The sequence below is a fragment of the Capricornis sumatraensis genome, chromosome 17, assembly GCF_032405125.1.
Source record: "Capricornis sumatraensis isolate serow.1 chromosome 17, serow.2, whole genome shotgun sequence".
Classification (NCBI taxonomy): Eukaryota; Metazoa; Chordata; class Mammalia; order Artiodactyla; family Bovidae; genus Capricornis; species Capricornis sumatraensis.
In genome coordinates, this window is record NC_091085.1 from 25,504,903 (window position 1) to 25,529,980 (window position 25,078).

The 25,078-nt window shown below is 41.1% G+C and overlaps 1 protein-coding gene and 1 pseudogene across 1 annotated transcript; both read right to left on the minus strand.

The window, feature by feature from the left end:
* Nucleotides 1-945: 945 nt before the first annotated feature.
* RAB33B (RAB33B, member RAS oncogene family) lies at nucleotides 946-19,488 on the minus strand. The gene is made up of 3 exons (XM_068989775.1): nucleotides 19,463-19,488; nucleotides 18,950-19,217; nucleotides 946-3,712 (listed from the first exon to the last, which is right to left on the minus strand). Exons 2-3 carry the CDS (start codon nucleotides 19,196-19,198, stop codon nucleotides 3,272-3,274), a joined length of 690 nt encoding a protein of 229 aa, XP_068845876.1. The 5' UTR covers nucleotides 19,199-19,217; nucleotides 19,463-19,488; the 3' UTR covers nucleotides 946-3,271.
* On the minus strand, nucleotides 10,724-11,055 carry LOC138093688 (large ribosomal subunit protein eL33 pseudogene; annotated as a pseudogene).
* Nucleotides 19,489-25,078: the final 5,590 nt, after the last annotated feature.

A 25,078-nucleotide genomic window follows, 5' to 3' on the forward strand; every position in this document is an offset into this window, starting at 1 on the left:
TCAGGTTATTTCAGCAAACGCAGTGTTAGCGTTTGCCACAGAGGCTTCCCAGGTGGCGCAGTGGTAAAGAATCAGCTTGGAAAAGCAGGAGAGGCAGGAGACTCAGGTTTGATCCCTGGTCGGGAAGACTGATCCCTTGGGAGAGAAAATGGCAACCCACTCCAGTATTCTTGCCTGGACAATTCCATGGACAGAGGTGCCTGGCAGGCTACAATACCCAGGGGGTCGCAAAGAGTCAGACACGATGAGTGACTGAACGTGCACACGCACAGGCTCTAGTAAGTCTGCCCCCAAAAGACCAACCTACTGTCTTATTATTCACAAATAATGCAATTTTGTGTTTGAACAGAAGAGGAACATATATGAGATAAACTGACCAGGGAAAGCAGTATGAGCTGCAGAGGCCCCAAGCCCCAGGCCTCACTCTCCTAAAGCAGTTATCTGATACACAGACTGTAATTTCACACTTGGCACATCTTCTTTCTCACACGTTTTATAGTTATTCACTCTCCTAAAGCAGTTATCTGATACACAGACTGTAATTTCACACTTGGCACATCTTCTTTCTCACACGTTTTATAGTTATTCACTCTTCTAAATCCTTTGGCCTCTAAATCTAGAAATGTCAATCACTCCTGTGGTATCTGCCAATTGCACTGAAGTGTTTGTTCTTGAACAAGGTGGACTACTCAGCCTCACAAATAAAAAAGCTACCCTATCAGCTCATTTTAAAATTTAGGGATTTTACCTGAAAACTTCTTTAACCTCAAATGTATTTCCAAATAAATTTTCAAATGAACGTTTTTGTTTGTTTAATGTATTACACATTACCTAGAAGCCAAAGAAAGAAAAAGAAACTTTTTTGTTTGTTTGTTTTATTTTCTACTCAACCAAAGAAAGAAAATAAGCTACAATTTCCTCATGTCAAAGCTGGTTTATTGAACTTCATGAGGGCAAAATTACAGTGACGCTACTCCACAACAAAATTATTTAACTTTAGTTTAGATTTCATGAAGAAATGTATTAGCAACATACTGTCAATAAAGCACTGTCATTAAGAACTAACTTTATTACAGCCTGGATTAGCTTCCTTTGGTGTTCTCCCAAACTATGACTTTTCCAAAACATATCTGAGGTTTTTAACTATAGGACACAGTTAAAATAAACTCATATTGAAGTTATAAAACTTGTGATTTGTGCTTTAAAAATTAATAATAGCCACCATTTTGGAAGTGATTTGTCAATAGTTGGTGAAGTGTTTTATAAACATTTTGGAAAATATCTAAAAGCTTCATCCCCATTCAACTGATAAGTATGTTCTTTTAAAAAAATGAAAACATGTATTGAAAAAATTAAAACAACAAATCACCACCAATGGGGTACAAATATTTTTAAATTAATAAATATTAAAGTGGAAAAAATAAGTCCTTTCAGAGAACTTTAAAGGATATTTACTACTAACTCCTTACAAAAAGAAATGAAATTAAATTACTTTTTAAAAAATTATTAATAACAGCACTGAAAAAACATAAATGTGCTTGGAAAGTCTGTAAACTTTCTTCCCCCACTTTAGAAAATGTTTTGATAAGCAATAAACAGATTCCCTTCTTTAAAAAACTGTTAACACCCACAACAATTGTAACAGCTGTCATTGTTTTACTATAAAAATAGTTACAAATTAATATCAATTTAGATAAAGTCAAACCACTTTTAATTCTAGCATAAGAAAAATGGATTAATCCCATTAAAAACAAAGACAACTTCTCTTTCCTTAAGGTCTCATGTTTAAAATAGGATAATTATTTCCTCTAATTATTATTTTCAGTTAGTTTATTTAATAGAATTATCCTGTTTTTATAACTAAATTACTCATCCAGGACCACCATGATGATTAAGTAAAAAATTCTAAACTAGATTAGATCACATATTTCATTGGTTTCCCACATTCTGAAAATATTTTAAGTATAATCACCTTTCGGTTTAATTTCCTCTAAAATGGTAAATTCAGCAATCTTTCAAAATTAGTGAATGTGCACACTTCAGTTAGAGTTCATGGCTTACATTCCATTCACGTAATAGCTTCATATGCAAGCTTATTATTTCCTCTGTGCAAAGTCTTACATTCAAAACAAAAGTATTTAGGGCAAAATACTTTCTGAAATATTCTTTCCACCACTGAGGGATTGACTAGGTATTTTTTAATACCTAATTTATTTTTCATACTGAGGAGTAGTTTGTTGTGACCATAAAATCTAAAGATTTAAACAGCAGTATACTATGACACAATTCTATTACGGAAATAAATGTAGACTCACAGCAATTATAGGTATGCCCTCAGAGTTACATCCAAATGGAAGAGAAGATGAATGTGTTTAGGCATTAAGTTGACTGGGGATGAGGGGAGCATGAGATCCTATGTCAGATACACAGCTTGAAATGACTAAAAGCCAGGGATTGGAAGGTCTCTTGTGGCAGCCAGGAGCCGTGTTCACTTATTTCCCCTCAACTATAACTTTCTCAAATCTTTCAGTTATTTTTTTACTATTTAAATATATCAAAGTAAGTATAAAGCACCTTATGATGTCATTTCATTTGCATTAAAATCTGATTTACTTCTGCATATTTTATAGAATTACTCTTTTTAAAAATAATGATAATATTTTTATAGACCTGATTGACACTGATTACAAAGATCAAACATCTAGAACTGTTGAGAAAGTCATTCTTTCTGGGCTGAGAACCAGAAAACATTCTAGGTCTTCTTCCACCAGATCTGCAGTCTTGGCTCTTAAAATGTACCAGTAATAATGCAGTTAATATTCTAACAATACAAAGAAAGAACTCTATGGAGAGGCAAATACCAGTTTTATCCTATTGACAATACTTCCTATTCAAAGGACATACCAGTAAGTGTCCTAAACCCTTAACATATTTTTTCAATTTCAGGAACACAGGATTAAACAATCACTGACTCTTAAAATCCCGTTATGCTCTCAAATGAAGCCTCCTCCTTGAGCTCTCAACACAAAGATGTTCTGATTCATCCTAATATTGCTTCATTTCAACCTCACCTGAACAACTTATTCCTTGTGGTGTCACAGTGACAAACTTGATTAAGTAGACACAAAATACAAAATTAAGCATGACAATGATAAACAGTAACATGTCAGGATGATCCATTGTGTCTGAGATTAAATTCTATGACTTATCACTGTCATACTTCGGAAGTATTTCTTTAGTCAATATTAGATACTGTAATAAAGACTGTGATTTAGCACCAGCATGTCACTGCAGGCTTTGGTTCAGGCTTCAGGGTAATTCCGTTATCAGGGGGTTGACTAAGCATTAAGGGTTTGTGGCTCTTAAGCTTATGAGCCAAGGTCATAAATATAGCTTCCACATGGTCATTATCATTGGGGTTTTTAGCAGAGGTTTCAAACAAAGGCATACTGTGTGTGTCAGCAAATTTTTGTGCCAAGTCTGTGGGTACCTGAATGGCACTTCTCAAGTCACATTTATTTCCAACAAGAATCCGTGGTATATCGGTGGCTAGCAAATGCTGTTTGCATTCTTCTATCCAAGACGGCAGGCTATGAAAACTCGCCATGTTGGTCATATCATACACGAAGACAACAGCGTGCACATTTCTGTAGTAGTGCTGGACCATGCTTTTTCTGAACCGCTCTTGTCCCGCCGTGTCCCATAACTGGATCTGAAAGTGGAAAAAAGAAGAGAAAACCTGAAAATTCCATCCAGTTACACACACAGAAACATTTCACTACCTTTGCACGGCCCTTTGTACTTCTTTGCTTATACTATTTTGCTCCCTTCTGCTGCTGCTACTGCTGCTAAGTCGCTTCAGTCGTGTCCGACTCTGTGCGACTCCATGGACGGCAGCCCACCAGGCTCCCCCGTCCCTGGGGTTCTCCAGGCAAGAACACTGGAGTGGGTTGCCATTGCCTTCTCCAATGCATCAAAGTGAAACGTGAAAGGGAAGTCACTCAGTCATCCTCGACTCTTGGTGACCCCATGGACTGCAGCCCACCAGGCTCCTCCATCCATGGGATTCTCCAGGCAAGAGTACGGGAGTGGGGTGCCATTGCCTTCTCTGTTGCTCCCTTCTAAAATGCCTTTTTGGTGTTATTTATGTGATTTAAATGTCATGATACTAGTCCAGTTACTTCATGATTAACACAAGCGTCAGAACAAGTACTTCAATTTAGCACTTTAATTTAGTAAGTCAAGTTTGTTTGGAAAAATTATACCTCAAAAATTGATTTTAAAATGCTAAAAGAAACAGATATTAGATTTTAAAAACATGTTAAGTGTCTAATTTCCACAAATTTGGTTACAATATGCCCTTCCCTGCCTTTCACTCATGTAATTTAAAATAGTAGAATCAGGATAGATGTGAAAAGTCATGAGGTCTAGCCCCCCACATCAACATATATATACATCTGACAAAATCCAGGCCCCTTTTAAAAAATTTAAATGACTAGGAAATCACTTATCTATTCTAAACATCTCTACCATCTACCTAAACATCTCTACCAATAAAAAGATTCCAATACCTCCCAATGGAAATACAGGGTGGCAGAGGGGGAATGATATCTAAAGCTAAATACAAGTCATGTGTTATGATTCTCTTAAAACATGGAATTTATTGTGCCTGTGCTCCATTCCTAAGAAAAATTAAATGATGAGAGTACTAATCACAATGGAAAAGACTAGGGACAGAGATGCTCAGACAGCTTTTTTTTCTTTTTAATTTTGGTTGTGCTGGGTTATCATTACAAATGGGCTTTCTCTAGTTTCAGCAAGTGGGGGCTTCATGTTGTGGAACATGGGCTCTAGGTAAACAGGCTTCAGTAATTGTGGCACATGGGCTTAGCTGCTCTGACCCACGTAGGATCTTCCAAGACCAGGGATCGAACCTGTATCTCCAGCACTGGTTGGAGGATTCTTATCTACTGTGCCACCAGAGAAGTCCCTTAGATAATTTTTAACTGAAAGACTTGTATTATTTATAGATACTCCAAGTATGGAAGCCTAAATAGATGACTTCTCTAGAGAATAACCTCAGATATGCAGATGGCACCATCCTCAAGGCAGAAAGCAAAGAGGAACTAAAGAGCCTCTTGATGAAAGTGAAAGAGGAGAGTGAAAAAGCTGGCTTAAAACTCAACATTCAAAAAACTAAGATCATGGCATCTGGTCCCATCACTTCATGGCAAATAGATGGGAAAACAATGGAAACAGGGGCAGACTTTCTTTTCTCGGGCTCCAAAATCACTGCAGATGGGGACTGCAGTCATGAAATTAAAAGATGCTTGCTCCTTAGAAGAAAAGGTATGATCAACCTAGACAGCAGATTAAAAAGCAGAGACATTACTTTGCCAACAAAGGTCTAACTAGTCAAGGCAATGGGTTTTTCCAGTGGTCATGTATGGATGTGAGAGTTGGACTATAAAGAAAGCTGAGCCCCAAAGAATTGATGCTTTTGAACTGTAGTGCTGGAGAAGACTCTTGAGAGTCCCTTGAACCACAAGGAGATCAGTCAAACCAGTCAATCCTAAAGGAAATCAGTCCTGAATATTCATTGGAAGGACTGATGTTGAAGCTGAAATTCCCAATATTTTGGCTACCTGATGTGAAGAACTGACTCATTAGAAAAGAAGACCCTGATGCTGGGAAAGACTGAAGGCAGGAAGAGAAGGGGACGACAGAGGATGAGATGGTTGGATAGCATCACCAACTCCATGGACATGAGTTTGAGAAAGCTCCAGGAGCTGGTGATGGATAGGGAAGCCCAGCATTCTGCAGTCTATGGAATGGCAAAGAGTCGGACATCACTGAGTGAGTGAACTGAAAGCAATACCAAAGGAGACGGAAACTGAGGGGATTCTGTAGATGACCCCCAAAGTAAGTAGTACATAAAAGAGGAAGTGCTGAAACATGGCAGTAACTGTTCAATTTTCTCAGGCTATCTTAATTTTTCAGTTCTTTTTTTTCCATCTTTTTTTTTATGGTAGCTCTTCTCAGTCCAAGTGTATCCATTTTTGAAATAGTCTCCCCTTCTTCCTAAGTCTCACTTTGTTCAAGATAGAAATATAATATAAGGCATATCCTGGAGATGTTGTGGATTCAGTTCCAGACCACTGCAATAAAGCAAATATCACAATAATGCAAGTCACATGAATTTTTTGGTTTCCTACTGCATATAAAAATTATGTTTACACTATATTGGTAAAGAATCCACCTGCAATGCAGGAGACCCTGGCTCAATCCTTGAGTTGGAAAGATCCCCTGGAGAAGGAAATAATGGAACATTAAAGTGAAGTGAAGTCACTCAGTCGTGTCTGACTCTTTGTGACCCCGTGAACTGTAGCCCACCAGGCTCCTCTGTCCATGGGATTCTCCAGGCAAGAATACTGGAGTGGGTTGCCATTTCCTTCTCCAGGGGATCGTCCCAACCCAGGGATCAAACCTGGGTGTCCCGAATTGCAGGCAGATGCTTTATCCTCTGAGCCACCAGGGAATAATGGAACATTATTCAGCCATAAAAAGGAATGAAATATTGACACGTGCTACAACATGGATGAAGAAGCCAGACACAAAAGAGCACACATCATAAGATTCCATGGATAGGAAACGTCCACCATAAGGCAAGTCTCCAGAGATAGTAAACAGACTCGTGGCTGCCAGGGTCTGAGGGAACGGGAAGAATGAGGAGTGACTGATGATGGGTAAGTGGCTTCTTTCTGGACTGGTGAGATGTTCTGCAATTCATACGTGATGGTGTGACACAGGCTTGTGAATACACTAAAAACCACTGAATGGCTTATCTTCAAAGCACAAATCTTAAATATCTCAGTGTTTTAGAATGAAAAAAAACCCCACTTCAAACTGTATCTTTAACATTCAGAAAGATATTTTGGATGATCTATATAAAAGCCGTCCAAAGAACTGGAACTGACTTCTTCCTCTTTTAATAACGTTTTCCCAGCTCAAGTATTCAAAATTCATTTCATCGATGAAGAATAATGATTTATAATGTTTTAACCAGAGGACATATTTAAGTTAAAAAAATTAGAAGTACACAGGAAGGTAACTGACCAAAACGTGAACAATGGTTGTCTTTCGTAGAGAACAGACCACGGACACAGCAGGGGAAGGAGAGGGTGCGGCGAATTGCGAGAGCAGGACTGAAATACACTGAAATATACACATTACCATGTGTGAGACAGAGAGCTAGTGGGAAGTCGCTGTATAGTGCAGGAGCTCAGCCTAGCACACTGTGACAACCTAGAGTGGGATGGGGTGGGAGGTGGGAGGGAGGTTCAGGAGGGAGGGGACATATATATTACCCAAGGCTGATTCATACTGATAAAAGGCAGAAAAAAACACAATACTGTAAAACAATTATCCTCCAATTAAAAGTAATTTTTTAAAATGGTTTTTAAGGCAAATTTTCCCCCCTTTATTTCTACTTTTCTGTTTTCCATAACAAACATACATTTGTTTTAACAAACTATAAAGTTTAAAAAAAACATGCAGAATTTAGACCTGTCTCAAAGAACTGTGAAAGTCCTCAATAAATGCAAGTGATGATGAGGAGGATATTCATCCTTAAGAAAACTGCTTAAGCTAGGATTGACCCAACAATAAGCCTCTTCCCATCAATCTTACTCAAAACATTCTGATCATATCAAGACTTCCAGGAAACAAGAAGTGTGGGATAATAACATCTCACACTTTACCGGAGAGCCTTAAAAGTATATACTATGTTAGTGAGTCATTTACAAAGAAATACCGCTGTCTCTCAGTATCCATGGGGGATTGGTTCCAGGAACCCCCACCAAAATCTAACACCAAAATCCACGGATGCTCAAGTCCTTTATATAAAATGGCATAGTATTTGCATTTAACTTATTACATCTGTATACATACTTTAAGTCATCTTTAAATTACTTATAATACCTAATGCAATGTAAATGCTATGTAAACAGTTGCCAGCAGTGGGCAAATTCAGGTTCTGCTTTGGGATATTTTTTTTCCCCAAATATTCTCCCATAGATACAGAGGGTCAACTGAATTTAAAAGGAAGCTTCAAAATTTCACTCACTGAATTACGAGAACAAGTGAAAGCCTAGGACACACTGTTAGGCTGTCTGCTGCCTCTCAGGTCTGCAATGAGGTGAGGGCAAAGAGGACAGGAAGACTGATAAAAACTGTCAGCCACGAAGGCTAGAGAGAACCATCACTGAAAGAGAGACAGATATAGCTCCCCAGTGGGGAACAAACCTTATGATAACCTAGAAAAATCTTTAGGTTTAGCTCTGAGTGCAGTGGTTCACAATGCTTAGGAGAGAAGAGAAAATGACACTTTGGAAACTAAGGAAGTGACATGCTTATGTCTGGCAGATGTTAAGTTAGGAAGTGTTTTCAGAGCAATTATTCCCAATTTAATACTTAATATCTTAGTAAAGAGAATGACTCAAATGTGCTTTTACAAGACATTCTCCCGTTTGAGACACTATAAAGACAACATAAAATATACTTTAAAAATATTTCATGAATCCCTACTTTAAATCCAAGTATCAAGTTCCAATACAAATGGCAACCTGTTTGCTAAATCTTGAGAAGTTTCTTACTATTCGTGAAAGCTCTTTTTAGTAGTTTTATTACCAAAATGAGCAATGATCTGGCAAACTGATTTAATACTTTTTTGCTTGACTAAAGATAAAGTATTAGCCCAAATGATCTTTCTTTCTTTGATCAGCTATCAAATTTCCTCTTCCCCTATTCTTTCAAAGACCACATTTTTATTGTAGCTCAGCTGGTAACAGCTCAGTTGGTAAAGAATCCGCCTGCAATGCAGGAGACCCCGGTTTGATTCGTGGCTTGGGAAGATACCCTGGAGAAGGGATAGGCTATCCACTCCAGTATTCTTGGGCTTCCCTTGGAGCTCAACTGGTAAAGAATCTGCCCACAATGCGGGAGACCTGGGTTCAATACCTGGGTTGGGAAGATCCCCTGGAGAAGGGAAAGGCTACCCACTCCAGTATTCTAGCCTGGAGAATTCCATGCACTATATAGTCCATGGGGTCGCAAAGTCAGACACGACTGAGTGACTTTCACTTTCACTTGCAGCTGGTAAAGAATCCGCCTGCAATGCAAGAGACCCCGGTTTGATTCCTGGGTCAGGAAGATCCCCTGGAGAAGGGATAGGCTACCCAGTCTTCTTGGATTTCTCTGGTGGCTCAGATGATAATCTGCCTGCAATGCAGGAAGATTCCCCCGGAGGAGGGCATGGCAACCCCCTCCAGTATTCTTGTCTGGAGAATTCCCAAGGACAGCAGAGCCTGGCAGGCTATACAGTCCATGGGGTTGCAAAGAGTAGGACACAACTGAGTGACTAAGCATGGCACTGTTCTTTCAAAGAATACATTTTTATTATTTTTGCTTCTAAGCAGCCTATATGAGAGATCATCTGATGATTACATAAAAGCTTCTATTAATAGCTTGATGATGTAAATCAACATCATAACTAGTATTAGTAACACTGTAACAGAACTTTTTCCTTTTAGCATACTGTACAGAGTAGTAATATGTACATTTGACAAATAGATCCACGTGGCAAATTTTAAAAATAATTTTAGCTTCCCTAACAAGGAGAAGTGACACATTTTGTGTGACTAGAAATACTTTAAAGGAAGTCAGCAAGGAGAGAAAGGAAGCAAGAGCTGGGCTGTAAATTCCAGCCCAGCCACCAATTTGTGGGACCTTGATCCAGTCATTCACCTTTTCAAAAGCCTGTTTTAACCTTAAAATCAGGGCTAATTTACATAATCTAATAAGCTCATCTTCTTTTCATTAGCTGTGGTCTTAAGAGTAAAGAATAAACATAATTTGCAAACAGCAATCTTAGCTATCTTCCCTTCCTATTCTTTCTCTGCTTATTTATGCATTTTCCATTATTACCATCTCTCCCGAAGGTATTAGTGTTCACTCAAAGAATTGATGCTTTTGAACTGTGGTGTTGGAGAAGACTCTTGGGAGTCCCTTAGACTGCAACGAGATCAAACCAGTCAATCCTAAAGGAAATCAGTCCTGAATATTCATTGGAAGGACTCATGCTGAAGCTGAAATTCCAATACTTTAGCCACCTGATGCGAAGAACTGACTCACTGGAAAAGACCCTGATGCTTGGAAAGACTGAAGGCAGGAGAAGAAGGGAATGACAGAGGATGGGATGGTTGGATGGCATCACCGACTCGATAGACAGTCTGAGCAAGCTCCGTCAGTTGGTGATGGACAGGGAGGCCTGGCGTGCTGGAGTCCATGAGGTTGCAGAGTCAGACACGACTGAGCTGAACTGAACTTAAACTACTCATATTTACCTGGAGTTTTGCACAGCCCAAGCATGTTCCAGGCACTATGCTAAGTCCTTTACAAGCACGACCTTATTTAATGTACATGGCCCTAATGTAACAATTACCCAGTCTTGCAGATGAGCAACTTGAGGTTTGCTAAGGTTATGTAACTCACCCGAGGACACAGAGACTATGAAGCCTTTTTTTAAATTGAAGTACAGTTTACAATTTAACTGGTTTACAAAGCTGTGTTAGTTTCAGGTGCACACCACAGTGATTCGGTTATGCTACGAAGCCATTTTTTTTTAAACAAATCCACACTTTTATTTACTTTTTGTTTGACAAATTTAAATTCTTGATGGGTACAGCAACACAGGGATTCTGCATCCAAGGACCTTAACAGGAAGGTTGCTTCAGAATTTTATACAAACCATGCCACTGTCTCCACAAGTGCCACTTACCTTTCCCCACATACCTCTGCTTTTGTTAGGTTTTCCACCAGAAGTTACTGTGTTGTTTTTGCTTTGTACACATAAGTACATCTCTTGCCTAGACAGACTTCAGTTTCATCTTGAGCACAAACATCTTCAATTTTACAAAGGGCCGTATGCTCCCTCTGGGTCCAGAGACCCTGCTTACAGCCAGCAAACCTGGCCTTGGACCACAGTCTTCCAGACATATTATTAAGAGTTGTGCTAGAAGTCTGTTCCCAGTGGGCCTCCACAGGTTCCAAGATGGTTGAAAGAGCTGTACTACTACAGTCTTAAGAGCCAGGATTTAAATCTGGGCTGAGTGACTCTATTACAGATGAGTGTTGGTTTTCCCAGTCTAGCATACAACCCCAATTCTGTTTATTGTTGTTCGCTTTTCAGTCTTTATGTCCAACTCTCTGCGACCCGTGGATTGTAGCTCACCGGGCTTCACGGTTCTTCACCATCTCCCAGAGTTTGCTCAAACTCATGTCTGCTGAGTTGGTGACACCATCCAACCATCTCATCCTTCTTCGCCCTCTTCTCCTCCTGCCCTCAACCTTTCCCACCATCAGCATCTTTTCCAGTGAGTTGGCTCTTCACCGGGTACTGTTTTCCTTGGGGGAACCACCCCTCCTCTGCCTTCGATTCACGTGAGCCCCCAGCCAGACACATGACCCATTTCCACACCCATGTCACCCCCACAGTTTGGGGATGGGCATATGTCCCAGTCCCCAAGCAGAATCTCCCAGTCTCCATTTTAGTACTGGTGTTAGAACTGACAGAAAAAGAAGTACTTTCTTACGCATTTTCAGCTATGTGGAAAAAAAAAAAAAAATCTCATTTTGCTTAAGCTAATTTGAATACAGAAATCTGACACAGACTCTAAAACAAAAGATCTTAACTACTGATGAAAGATCCCTGGAAAATTAATTTCATCACATCTCACATCTGAGTACAAACACCAATGTTGCTACTTTTTAAAGAAGAGCTATAAGAATCACAGGCTTCTGATCAGGCTGGAAGAACAATGGCAGCTCTGGCCTCGTTCCCAGGATCCTTCAGATAGTGGAATGGCTTGGGTCTGTGAAAATGGAGACAGCTTATACCATACAGGACTCAAGACCAAACCACTGCAGACTCAAATATCCCAGTTTTCTGAGTTAAGGAGTCATAGATTAAGATTTCTTTGTAGGGTACCCCAACTGACAATACTCCCATTTATTGAATTCCAGTGCAGATCAAATCAAGAGGACCAATTTGGTATCTTGCTAACCACCATCACTTTTTTTTTTTTTTAATTTTTTTTAAATTGGAGGCTAATTACTTTACAATATTGAACCATCGCCACTTCTAAGATGAATTCTCAATTTAATTCTAGTTAGGTAAGGTGTAAGATGTCTTATAAAATATCCTTTGACTTATAAACATTGGATTACTTTTAATAAAGATTAAGACAAAACAATGGAGAAGGGTAAATAATCTGATTTCTATTTGGGTTCAGCATTCATGGCATATCCTCTTCATTACACTCTGAATGCAGGTTCTAGTCCACTCTCAGCATGTTAACTACACTGGGCATTTTGTCTTCATCTACCTATGTGCCCCAACTTCAACTTCATAGTCATGATTATTTCCTCCAGTTCCACACTTCTGGCTGCCAATCCAACATTTCCATTTGAATATAACACCATCTCAACAAAGAAATGATTAACACAAAATTTTTTTTACAGAGCCTCTCAAAAATCAATCTTCCATGAAAGTGAAAGTGAAGTCACTGAGTCATGTCTGACTCTTTGCGACCCCATGGACTGTAGCCTATCAGGCTCCTCCGTCCATGGGGTTTTCCAGGCAAGAATGCTGGAGTGGGGTGCTGTTTCCTTCTCCAGGAGATCTTCCTGACCCAGGGATTGAACCCGGGTGTCCCTCATTGTAGGCAGACACTTCACCGTCTGAGCCACCAGGGAAGTCTGTATTCCTTCTCTCTACTAAAGATACTACCTACCTTCAGTCAATCAGACCTACCACCTCAGTCATCTGATCCTCATCCTTCTCTTCACAAAAAGCCAGTTACTGAGGCCTTTTGGCTTTATCATCAAAATATCTCTTGTGTCATCTGTTTCTTTCCATTAGCTTCCCTCATCACCCCAATTCTGGATTTTCAGAGCAGGCTACCAACTGATCTCCTGTTTCCAATACATGCAACACTTATCTGAGCCCTCTATAGTTTAGAACCTGAGCTGGACACTGGAAGATGTCTATGGAATTATCAGACATGGACTCGGTCCTGAATAAAACTGAGTAAGAACTAATAAAGGAGGCAGACACACACACAGTACAAACAGCAGAGATTTAAAGACTCAGGTAAGGTGCTAAAGGAAGCTGAGAGAAAGAAGAACTAGAAAGGAGGATGAGAGGTCGGGGGCTTCCTGACAGAGACACCCCGAGGTGAACCAGGAAGAATTACATGTGGTGAAATATGGAAGGGAAGTTATTCCAGGCGAGGAGTGGGAAATGCAACAGGAAAACATAGGGATAAGCGCTGGACTATAGGGTACCCAGAGGGAATTAATGGGGGGCGGGGGGAAATTAAGTTAGAAAAGCAGTCTGGAGCAAGAGAAGGAAGGTCTTATGTTAATTTTAAAAGTTGGAACTTTTTACAATACAATGGAGAACTACTCTGGGCGTCTGAGGCAGGGGAGATTACTCTCCCTAAAGAGCAACATTAATCTGGCATTTTGGCAACAATGTATAAAACAAATTAATTGAGGGCTGGGGTTGGGAGATTAGTTGAACTGCTACAATAGAGAAGAGCATAAAAAAGATGAACTAAGTCCCCATTTGCTTTGCAAATAGGTTCATCTGTACCATTTTTCTAGATTCCAGATATATGTATTAATATATGTTATTTTTCTCTTTCTGGCTTACTTCATACTGTAGACAGTCTTTGGGTCCATCCACATCTCAGCAAATGGCACAATTTTGTTCCTTTTTATGGCTGAGGAGGATTCCATTGTATAGGGGGTGAAAAAGATGAACTGATTTTGAAAGCAGAATGGACGAGAGAAATCATCCATGTAGAAAACTAACTGGATTTAGGGAGCAAAGGAGAATGGTGAGGCCTCTGGGATGAGGAGGAGAACATCAGGACTCTGTAGGTCACGTAGAGGAGAAACAGAAGAGGCAGATTCGAGAGGAAATTCGAACCCACCTCAGAATTTTGAGGTGAGGGAGGGCTTATTCAAATAGCCATGTCTACAAAACAATAGGGAACACAGAGGGACAGATGAGGAGTGAGAGCCGGGCCAAACAAAGCTTTGGAAGTTATCTTCACAGAAGTGATACCCAAAGTCAAGAGTCCACCAAAGGAGAGTATGCAGACAGAAAACCATTTCATCAAGGGGCAGATCCAGGCTCACTCAGGAGTCATCCTCAATCGCTGCCCCATTTATCTTCCTAAAACACTTGGACTTTTTAGCACACATACAAAATGAAATCTAGATTCTAGCTGTTCAGAAACTCTTCAGAAATGTGGCTACCAACACCTATGCAATTCTCACTTGCCACTTTTCCACGGGAACCTTTAATCCTGCTGGAGCATCCTGCTAATGTTACTCATCAAAATATCCCTCCAGTGAGAATGAGCCCTCCACTAACATCCAGAAACAACTTGGCAGTCACCTACTGCCTGGTTTTGCTAGTCATCTTTCTGTTGTGCTTGTTGGTTAGTCGCTCAGTCGTGTCCAACTCTTTGGGACCCCATGGACTGCGGCACACCAGGCTTCCCTGTCCTTTGCTATCTCCCAGAGTTTCCTCATGTCCAATGAGTCAATGATGCTATCCAATCATCTCATCCTCTGTTACCCCATTCTCCTCCTGCCTTCAATCATATTTTTAGGTATAGAAATTTTATCCCTATGTAGGACAGCAAATCATCTATGCAGTGTATCAGGGTCAGCAAACTTTTCCTGTAAAGGGTCAGAATACTAAGTATCTTCGGCTTCACAGTTCTAACAGTCTCTGTCACAACTACTCAATTCAGCCACTGTGGTGCAAAAGCAAGCACAATATATAAACAAATGAGCCTGGTTGTGTTTCAATACAACTTTATTATTTATGGACACTGAAATTTAAATTTCATGTAACTTTCACTTGTCATGAAATCTTATTCTTTTGGTTCTTTTTTCCCCAGTCATCTGCAAATGTTGAACTCAGCTGGCAGGCCACACAGAAACAAGCAGCAGGGTACAGACGGTTTCTGGACTTACGGTGGTGATCATTTCATACTGTATGCAAATAGCAAATGACAATGTAGGACCCTTGAAACTAACATAATATTGTATATCAACGATATTGCACTTAAAAAAAAAAACAGAAAAATAAATTTGAAAACCAAGCAGCAGGCCGTATTTAGCCCTCAAGTATGGTTTGCTGATTCCTGCACTGTATTATAATTATTTTTGCCTAACAAAATGTCTTCTTTCCATTAAATGTTTACTCATTAAATGTTTGCTTTACCTATGGAGGGAGAGGCCCTGATTATTTTTCTTTAGTTAATATTAACATCTTGCATTTAACATGTAAAATCTCATTCACTACAAATGACAGGTAAGCTATCCCAATATTCAAGCAGGAACTGAGGATCCCTAGTGAGAGACAGAGATCAAATCCAACACTAGGTTTTAATGATTCTGTTGGTGTCTGACATTGTCACGTGCTGATATGAAAGAAAAATAGCTGCCATGGTGAGGATACACAGAGACAGAAGGAGCATAAGGATTAAATACCTTGATTTAAATACCAAATGTATTTTTATTTAAGGAATTAACTATGTAATTTTATCCAACTTTCAAAATTCTCCAAACAAGATTTTACACTTTCCACTATACATATATAGTACTTAGGAACAGATTAGCAAACAGACTTTATCACGTTTTATAAAACATTTTAAGTGATTCTGAAACAGCACTGCTGTAAGATACATTTTCTGAAAAATTTATAGTCCATAAAACATTTAACACAACCTCTCACTTTTACCAAACACGTAAAAATAATGTCTACTTACTAATAAATAATAAAGTAACATAGGGCTTTCCAGCTTTCACTTCAAAATGAAAAGTTAGAAGAAATGTCATTTCAGGTTAGGCTTACAATGCTCCAAAGAGATAATATGAACATCTCAGCAGCACTTAAGACATAATATAGGTTAACAAAAAAGCAGCAGCAATATATGGAATAAAGCTGTTCTGTATCACCTCATTTTTTTTAAAGACACCAAAAAACACCTTGAACTTTTCCCCCACCAAAATACTCATATCTTTTTCTATTACAGAAATCTCTGTAATCTTTTTGACAACAATAAAAACCTCAAATCTTACAGTTGGAAGTACAAGTCAACAGATAAGGCCTTAGAGAGAAGAAAAAGAAATTCAGTGTCTCTACCAACCAGGATACCAACTCAGGGGCTCTATCAACATATGAGGTTAGACTAAAGCTCAGGAAGGACAATCACAGAGAAAAATGTTTTCTTCTTGCTCCTCTCAACCAGAAGGATCAACTCTGTGCTCCCAGATTCATCCCATCTGAGGTTCTGCTTCACTTATCACCGGCAGCACCAATCTCGGAAGCTAAGCCTTCGATGTTACACACTGGACATAGTTCATATGTTTAATATGCTGTAAGTATCTCTTAAATTTGCACCTGATTCATCTGTGATCTAAAGTATAAATGGCAACCTGGAGGCAGGTAAAGGGTTACTAAACCCCGACTCCTCGCCTGCCTCCAGTCCCTCTACTTTGCTACTATCCTGCGTCCACTGGGCTTCCCTGGTGGTTCAGAGGGTAAAGCGTCTGCCTGCAATGAGGGAGACCTAGGTTCGATCTCTGGGTCGGGAAGATCCCCTGGAGAAGGAAACGGCAACCCACTCCAGTTTTCTTGCCTGGAGAAGCCCATGGACGGAGGAGCCTGGTGGGCTACAGTCCACTGGTCACAAAGGGTCGGATACGATTGAGCAACTTCACTTTCACTTTCTTTCACTTTCACCTTCCCTTCAGCTGTCTGCCTATGCCCTACTCTATCTCTGTTTCACTCTGGTTGTGCAGTCACAGAATTGATGGTGCCAAAGAGAAATCATGATGTTAAACCACCAGGGGAGAAGAATCTTCTTAAGATCACAGACTCTGAGCCAAGTACCTTCTATCTGTTCTCATCTAACCCTCATGTGAGCGTGATGGGGTACTATTATCCCCATTTTTCAGAGGAGAAAAATAGACTCTGAAAGATTAAGGAAACTGCCTAACCACTAGACTAGCCAACCACGCCAATTTGCCTAAGACTGAGAGGGTTCCTGGGATGTGAGACTTTACATTGAAAACTGGGTAGTGCTGATCTCTCTACGAAGGACACATAGCCCTTTCACAGGTTCAGATTTGAGCCAGGCCAGCTGGGCTTCAAAACCCAGGCACTTTCTCTCAGAACTCCTTCTGCCAAACAAAATCCCCTCTAACCTCAGAAGTCCTATTATTTTCCTCCCCCAGAGGTTCCTGGACCTAACTTAATTCTGATGGAAAATATTCAGCCTCTTATTCTACCTTTTTCTTTGCAATGTATGCAGATCTTTCTTAACTCCCTAATACAATGCATCCAAAAGACCACCATTCCCAGCTTGAATGGGACAATGGAAAATTAAAGCTAAGATTAAAAGGCAAAAGGGCCTACAGAGGACTGATGCCTTTTCAACCCTATTTCTCCTTTCCTATCATTGGCAGTAAAACCCCTCTGGGGTGGGGAGATGGGCCAGAGATTATGCTATGCTATGCTACACCGCTTCAGTCGTGTCGGACTCTTTGTGACCCCATGGACTTGTAGCCCACCAGGCTGCTCAGTCCATGGGATTCTCTAGGCATGAATACTGGAGTGGGTTGCCATGTCCTTCTCTAGGGGATCTTCCTGACCCAGGGATCGATCCCAACTCTCATAATGTCTCCAGCATTGGCAGGTGGGTTCTTTACCACTAGCACCAACAGGGAAGCCCCTAGACTGGGGAACCAAAAACTAAGAAGAATGTGTCTGAAGAATGTGGGTGTGGGAATGAAGTGAGCCTATTTTTTTTTTTCCCCCACAGTGGACTGAGGTAAAGATGAACATCCTGATTTAAAGCAAAAAATAAATAAATTAAAAAACACAGTATAAGGAAGGCAGAGTAGTTCCTCCAGTGCACCTGTTTTAAGGGATTGTATCAGCAGGTGGCTGAACATCAGTCAGAGTGAAGAAGTGTGTCTAAGGTTTACACTACCTTAGGCCTCAATCCGGTCACTGATAGCTTATTCTCCAATGCTTCTATTCCAATCCCTGAGAATCCCAGGCTTGGCCTTGCGCTTACTGCCTTCTCCACTTTTACTGTGTTCTCCAGTCTCAGGAGCCATCAATAAGACTTAAGACTTGAAAGAGGGTGGCACCGAGAATGTGGTCTGGCAACCCAATGAGGAACCAAGTACAAACTACGGAATGTTTCAGCAGGAAAACATAATTTTCTAAACAACTCAATGTCATCGGGAAACTACTGTAACAAAGCTGCATGCAAGAGAATACCTAGGTACTTCCTCAAAGGCAACGGGGGTTTTACTTCCACAAAACCTAGGGCAGTGTTCAAATGAATGTTTAACAAATAATATTTACTAAATGAAATTCCCATGCCTGAGAAATTTCACTATATTTCCTCTGGCCTTACTTCACTAACTCCCAACACGTGAGACCCGGCCCATAAGTCAGTCCTACACGCTGGCTATGCGATGTGTGCTCCACTGACTAGCTGAAGTGCAACACCGGAGACCTGACCAAATCAGAATCTTTACTTGGGACGGGGGGCGGGGGGGGGGGGCGGACAAACCCTGGTAAATCTCCTGCACAATAAAGTTTGAGAAACACTGCCTTAGAAGTTTGCTGTATACAAATCCTTCCAATCTCCAACTCCCATCTTCACATCAGCGTGAGAAAAGATGAAGCGCAAGCCCTGCACCGGGCCCCAGCAATTAACCCACGAAGGAGTTGGCACACGTGTCATCCCGGGATAACCTTCCTCCCGACAGTCTCCCATCCGCTCACCTTGATACGCTCCCCATCAATCTCCACCGCTCGTTCTCGGAAATCCACCCCGATCGTAGCCTCGGTGCGGTCGGGGAAGCGGCCGGCGCAGAAGCGGTAGGTCAGGCACGTCTTGCCCACGTTGGAGTCGCCAATCACGATTATCTTGAAGATGCGGGAGCGAGCCGGTGGCAGAAACCCTGAGCCCCCTGACACTGCACCGCTGGATGAGAAGCTCGCCTCGAGCGACGACTCTATGTCCGAAGCCATTCTCCTGACCCGCCCCAAACTGAGGCGGAGGGAAGTAGACGCTGAGAGGCTGCGAGATTACGCCACCGCCACCCAGCGCGCCCAGCCCGCGGGTTTCGCTGCTCAGCGTCCCCGGAGCCACCGCCCTCCCGCAGGCAGCGCGCGTGCGCACCTTCCCGCCGGCCTCCGCCCGCGCAGGTGTGGTGCCCACCGGCCCAGGCTCGCTGACCCTTCCGCCCGGCCTACGGCTCCAGCGCAGCGTCCGTCAGGCCGGGGCCTGTCTACCTGCGAAGGCACTGGGCCTGTCGGGGGCTTGTCGGTGGCGCGGAAGGCCGGCTGCTGAGAAGCCGAGCAGACCGCCCCGGGCCCGGCACCCTGGCTGGCCCGGCCCCGCCACGTCCAAGGCTCCCGCCCCCGGGAGGAAGCGGCGCGAGCACTCTGGGGGCGGGGAGAGAAAGCCGAAAGGAAGGAGGTACCACCAGGCACTCTCTCGCGAGAGGGCGGGAGAGCCGCTTCGACGCTGGCGTGGGCCCGACGGGGACGTGCGAGGTCTCCGGAAGGTTCGGCGCTGCCCTTGGCTTCTCGTCTGGGCTCCCCGGACTTGAAGTGGAGGCGGGTCCCCTCGGCTTGCAGCTGGGGGCCGACTCCGCGTTCCCTGCTCGCTCCGGACTCGGGATCGCGGGAGATGAGACAGCGACCGGGGCTGAGGGGCGCTAGGCGCCGCCAGAAGGCCGCGCCTGGGCGCGGGAAAGCCTTAGAGGCGAGCTCCGGCCGCGCGGAGCTTGAGTCTCGGCAGGAGCAGGGCTGTCAGTGAGCAAGCGGGAGTTCGAGGCCGCCTGCCGCCTTCGCACGGAGAATTTCATTAGGCGCCGAAGCAATGTTCCGATATTCGCGGGACTCAGGTGCCCAAGGCCCCCGCCCAGAAGATCACAGGAGGGCCGCTTGGTGGCATTGAACCCAGGAGCTGGTACTAGATGGCCTCTCTCATGAGAGTATATAACCTACTGTGCCCAAGTTATGTCTTCGTGCCTGGGTGATGATGATGTAGCCGTTGAATATTACGGAGCACACACAGTTGTCTTCAGCCATATATCTCAGGAAAATATTAATAGACGAGATCACCCAGCCTTAAAGAGGATTCTCCGGATCACTGAGAGTTTTCCGAGGAAACCTACCATACACTAAGTCATAGAATAATTCCAAAATGTGCAAAAATACTGCTTTTTGTGAGGAGTTTTGTTTTCTGATAAGACTGGAGTTTTGGGGGTGTTTTGTTTTCTGTTTGAGCACATAGTTTGTAAATTCAAGGTCTATGGCGAGGAAGACATGGCATGCCTTAAACAGAATGAGGGGAACAACAGAGAACCAAAAGCCCTTTCAGTCTATAAAATGAAAATGTGGTCAGAGAAAATTAGTGGTAAAAGCTGAACATGCCGAGCTGCAGCAATTTGCAAAAGCCTTTAATACGACAATAATTTCTGTTGCGGTAGAAAAACTTTATACAGTTACTGATATACCAAGTTATGTTAGCTAGGGAGAAGAAGGTTACATACCTGGCTGAATGTGTGTACCAGGTGAGTAAATTACATTAGTCAGTTTCCTGTTATAGAAACCAGAACATGGCCTGGAAAATCCTAATCGTTTACCTGTGACTTTATTTCCATAAAGATAAACCATCCCAGAGACTATTAGAGAGCCTTGGAAATATTCCTCTAATCAACTCTACTTATCCCAGTTAAAGGATAGCATCTGAAGATTTAATAACAAAAAACATTTGAAGACTTCAAAGCTGGATAATCAGGTAATTTTAAAGGATCGTGAAAAAGCATCATTGTCTCTACACCACAAAACCCTTGCTCTGTATTTTTTGTATTGTTTTTTTTTTGGTTTAGTCTTTTTCTTGTCTGTTTATTTAGATCCTATTCACATTTCATATCCTAGTTCAAAAGTCTCATCTCTGAGAAGCCACTCCTGATTACTTCAGCTCAGAATGTTCTTGATGTATTCTAAATCTAGTACACTTTGGGGTATCGCTCTTTGGTCTCAGCAATACTGTCTTCGCTCTTTGTTTCATGGTTGTGTGTTGTGCCTTCCAACTAGAATGTCAGCTCTTGACTACTGACGGAGAGCTCATTGTTACTCAGCAAATGATGAAGAAATGAGTTTAGTGAGAAGTTTCTTGTGTAAGCATTGTCAGTTTGCACCCTTTACCAGTTATACAAAGTTCAGCACCACTTAGATGGAAAAGACCCTTGACATTGTTACGAAGAGTTTTGTATTTTTAGTCTGCAGTTTGAGAGATTCCTTGTGTGAGTAAAGTGTATGTTACTCTTTTTTTATTGAATAATTCCAGAACCTCCAGGTTTGACTCTTGAAGAAGATGCTACTGTTGGGAAGAGTGGATGGATTATGCAGCCCTGTTTTCTGAGAATTCATTTGTTCTGGAGTTTTTCACTGCTTGCCACCACTACCGCTTGGCCTCCAAGTATAAGCGTGTAACCCTTCCGTTCCTTCATATTTTACTACACAGCTGAGAAGAGACTGAATTTGGATCCTTTAATGGTACAACTGGAATATTATACATAGTTTAGGATAAGATGGCTTATTTAAAAGTATTTTTCTAATAGGAGATAGAAACTGGATATTAACAAAATAAGGGTACTCTTACGTACAAAATACAACTAATTATGGTCAACTTTTATTTATTAAGAGATGCCACCACCCTGTGGCAGAGGCCATTTTTTAACTGGTCTTAACCAAGGAGTAGCTCCTAGAAAACTTCCCTGTTTTAAGTTCAGGCCTGAGTACAGAGGGCAAAAGAGAGTTTACCTGCTTGCCTTTATTGGCACTACTGACATTTTGTGCCAGATAATTCTTTTTTTGTAAATCTTTGAAGTATGGTTGACTTATTGTTAGTTTCAAGTATATAGCATAGTGATTCAGTACTTTTGCAGATGAAACTCCATTATAGGTTATTACAAGATAATGGCTATAATTCACTGTGCTATACAGTATATCCTTACTGTTTATTTTATAAACATAGTAGTTTGTCCCTAACGTGTCTCTCTATCTTTTGGTAACCACAGGTTTGTTGTCTATATCTGTGAGTCTGTTTCTGTTTTGGATATACAGTCAGTTGTATTGTTAGATTCCACATATAAGTGATATCATGCAGTATTTGTCAGTAAGCCAGACAATTCCTTGTTGTGGGCAGCTGTCCTATGCATTATAAGATATTTAGTAGCATACTTGGCTTCTACCCACTACCTGCCAGTAGTACCCCACCCCTACTTGGAATAACCCAAATCAACTCTAGACATTGCCAAATGCCCCTGAGGGGTGTTATGTCCCTTTCCCACTTTCATTGAGAATCACTTGCCAATATAAGGGGTTTTCTGCTAATTCTGGTTTCCTGTCCATCCCATTTGACATCAGGAATCATCTCTCCCTTAAAGACAGAATTCCAGTTCCCCAGAGAAGTATAGCTTTGGTCTTGTTGGCCTCCACCAGATTACCAAATCACTGGTTAACAGTAACCCCAAATATCTTATGAGAGATACTACATTATAAATAACAAAATGACTTTAGTTTTAGCATCTAAGTAGCAAATTACCATCAACATTTTATAGGTAAATTTCAGTATTCTCTGTTTCAGAATTCTTCAAGTTACATCTTCATAAGCAGGATCATTGAGGATTTAAGAAATTTAACTATTCTGTATATCTCCACTGTGCTTGTGGTTGGGGCAGGGGAGAAGACTTTAGAAATTCTAGATGTGTTCAAGTGTGGAGGCTGACAAGGAGCTAGGATGGAAGGTCTTCTTGTAGTGGACAATAAGTTAAAGGTGAGTGTGCCTGTGGTAGTGCCATTCTTCTCGATAATAAACACAAATTATGAGTAAGCAAGACTTACAAGTATTTGATATATGCAAAATGCCCCAGTCATGGTGGTCTTTGCTGTTTCCTTTATTTCATTCCCTTTCTCCCTCCTCACCTTTAGAATGTTTGATTATATAGCATTCCCTGTTTTTGATATAACAAAGGCAACGGATAATTCTGAAGATGATCTAAGTAACTAGGAGATTTAAAATTAAACTTTCTCTACCTTGAAGATGATGTACTTTTTTAATGTCCACATTTATAAACATTTATTTCTAAATAACTACACAGAAAAATCTCAATTTTAAGTTATACTGTCTGATACCACAGCAGTAAAAACAAGCTATTCTTTCTTTTTCTTTTTTCTTTAAGTAGAAGGAAAAAAGAAAATTTATCTACTATACTTGGAAGCTAAAAGGAAAATCTCTAATTCTGGTTCAGGAGAAAAAAATCACAATTGCTGATTTACAAACTATTTAGAAAGTAATGACAATGAGAACAATAAAACAACATAAGGATTCAGCTTAAGTAGTACATAAAGGAAAATCACAGATCAACATTTTAATACTAACCAATATAGAAAAATATTAGTAAATCATACTAGTAAATGTTAGTAAAATCATAGTAAAAATATGGTTTACCTATCACTTATATAGTACTTAATGTGTCAGACACTGTTGTGTTCTATAAAAATTAACTCCTATGAAGCAGCTAACATTTTCCCTTTTTTGTCAATAAAAAATCTGAGGCTCGGAGAGTTAACTGTTTCCCTGAAGTTCACTCAGCTAATAAGTGATAAAGTCAATAACCAAACACAGTCCTTTGACCACTACATTACACTGCCTTTTATCTTAAATGAGAAAAACACAAAGTTTAAAGGCACAGCAGGCAAAATAATCATAGTAGACCACAGTGAATTGGAATCCAGAAATACAGAACAGATCATAAAAGAGCTAGTTATTTGACATGTTCAATAAAATAAATATGGCAAAACAAAAGTAGCAAAGATTTTAACACAGGAGAGATGATGTTAGAAATGAAAAAGGAGGGACTTCCCTGGTAGTCCGGTGGTTGAAAATATCGACCTTCCAGTGCAGGAGACTCGGTTTCAATTCCTAATCAGGAAACTAAGATCTTACATGCTGCAGGTCAACTAAGCCCGCGTGCCACAACTAGAGAAGCCTGTGCACCACAATGAACACCCAGTGCAGTCAAGAAAAATAAATGAAAAAGGAGATAGACTCTGATAAAGGAAACTTTAAATATAAAAGAATACAAGCCCATGTATTCATAAAAGTATTTTGTTGAGCACCTACCACATAACATGCAGGCCCTATTCATGTGGCTAAGGATATCGTGGTTAGCAAAAAAGATGCAATTTGTGGAATGTGCTTGAAAGAACACTGGAGAAAAAGGAATCTTCTTTAAGAAGATTTACAGAAATCTTGAGTCTTTGGCTGACTGCTTGTGACTACACATGCTAAATCTGAGCATGTGTAGAGTAATACTGTGCAAGGCCAAGCAAAGATCAACTACCAAGAAAAGAACAATTACCAGGGAGCTATAAATGGAAAAATTCCCAGAGCTCATAATGGACTGGATGACTTCAGAGTTACCAGCTGGAGTAAATACCTCACTGAACATTGAGAAATTAAGTAGAGGCACCTGAAGGCTTATACGTTAGCAGTAGGGCTACATTAGCCCTAGATTAAAAGCTACTCTAGATGTAACCTGCTGCTTCTGCTGCTAAGTCGCTTCAGTCGTGTCCAACTCTGTGCGACCTCATAGACGGCAGCCCACCAGGCTCCCCCGTCCCTGGGATTCTCCAGGCAAGAACAGTGGAGTGGGTTGCCATTTCCTTCTCCAATGCATGAAAGTGAAAAGTGAAAATGAAGTCGATCAGTCGTGTCCAACTCATCGCGACCCCATGGACTGCAGCCTACCAGGCTCCTCGGTCCATGGGATTTTCCAGGCAAGAGTACTGGAGTGGGGTGCCATCGCCTTCTCCTAGTAACATGTAAAA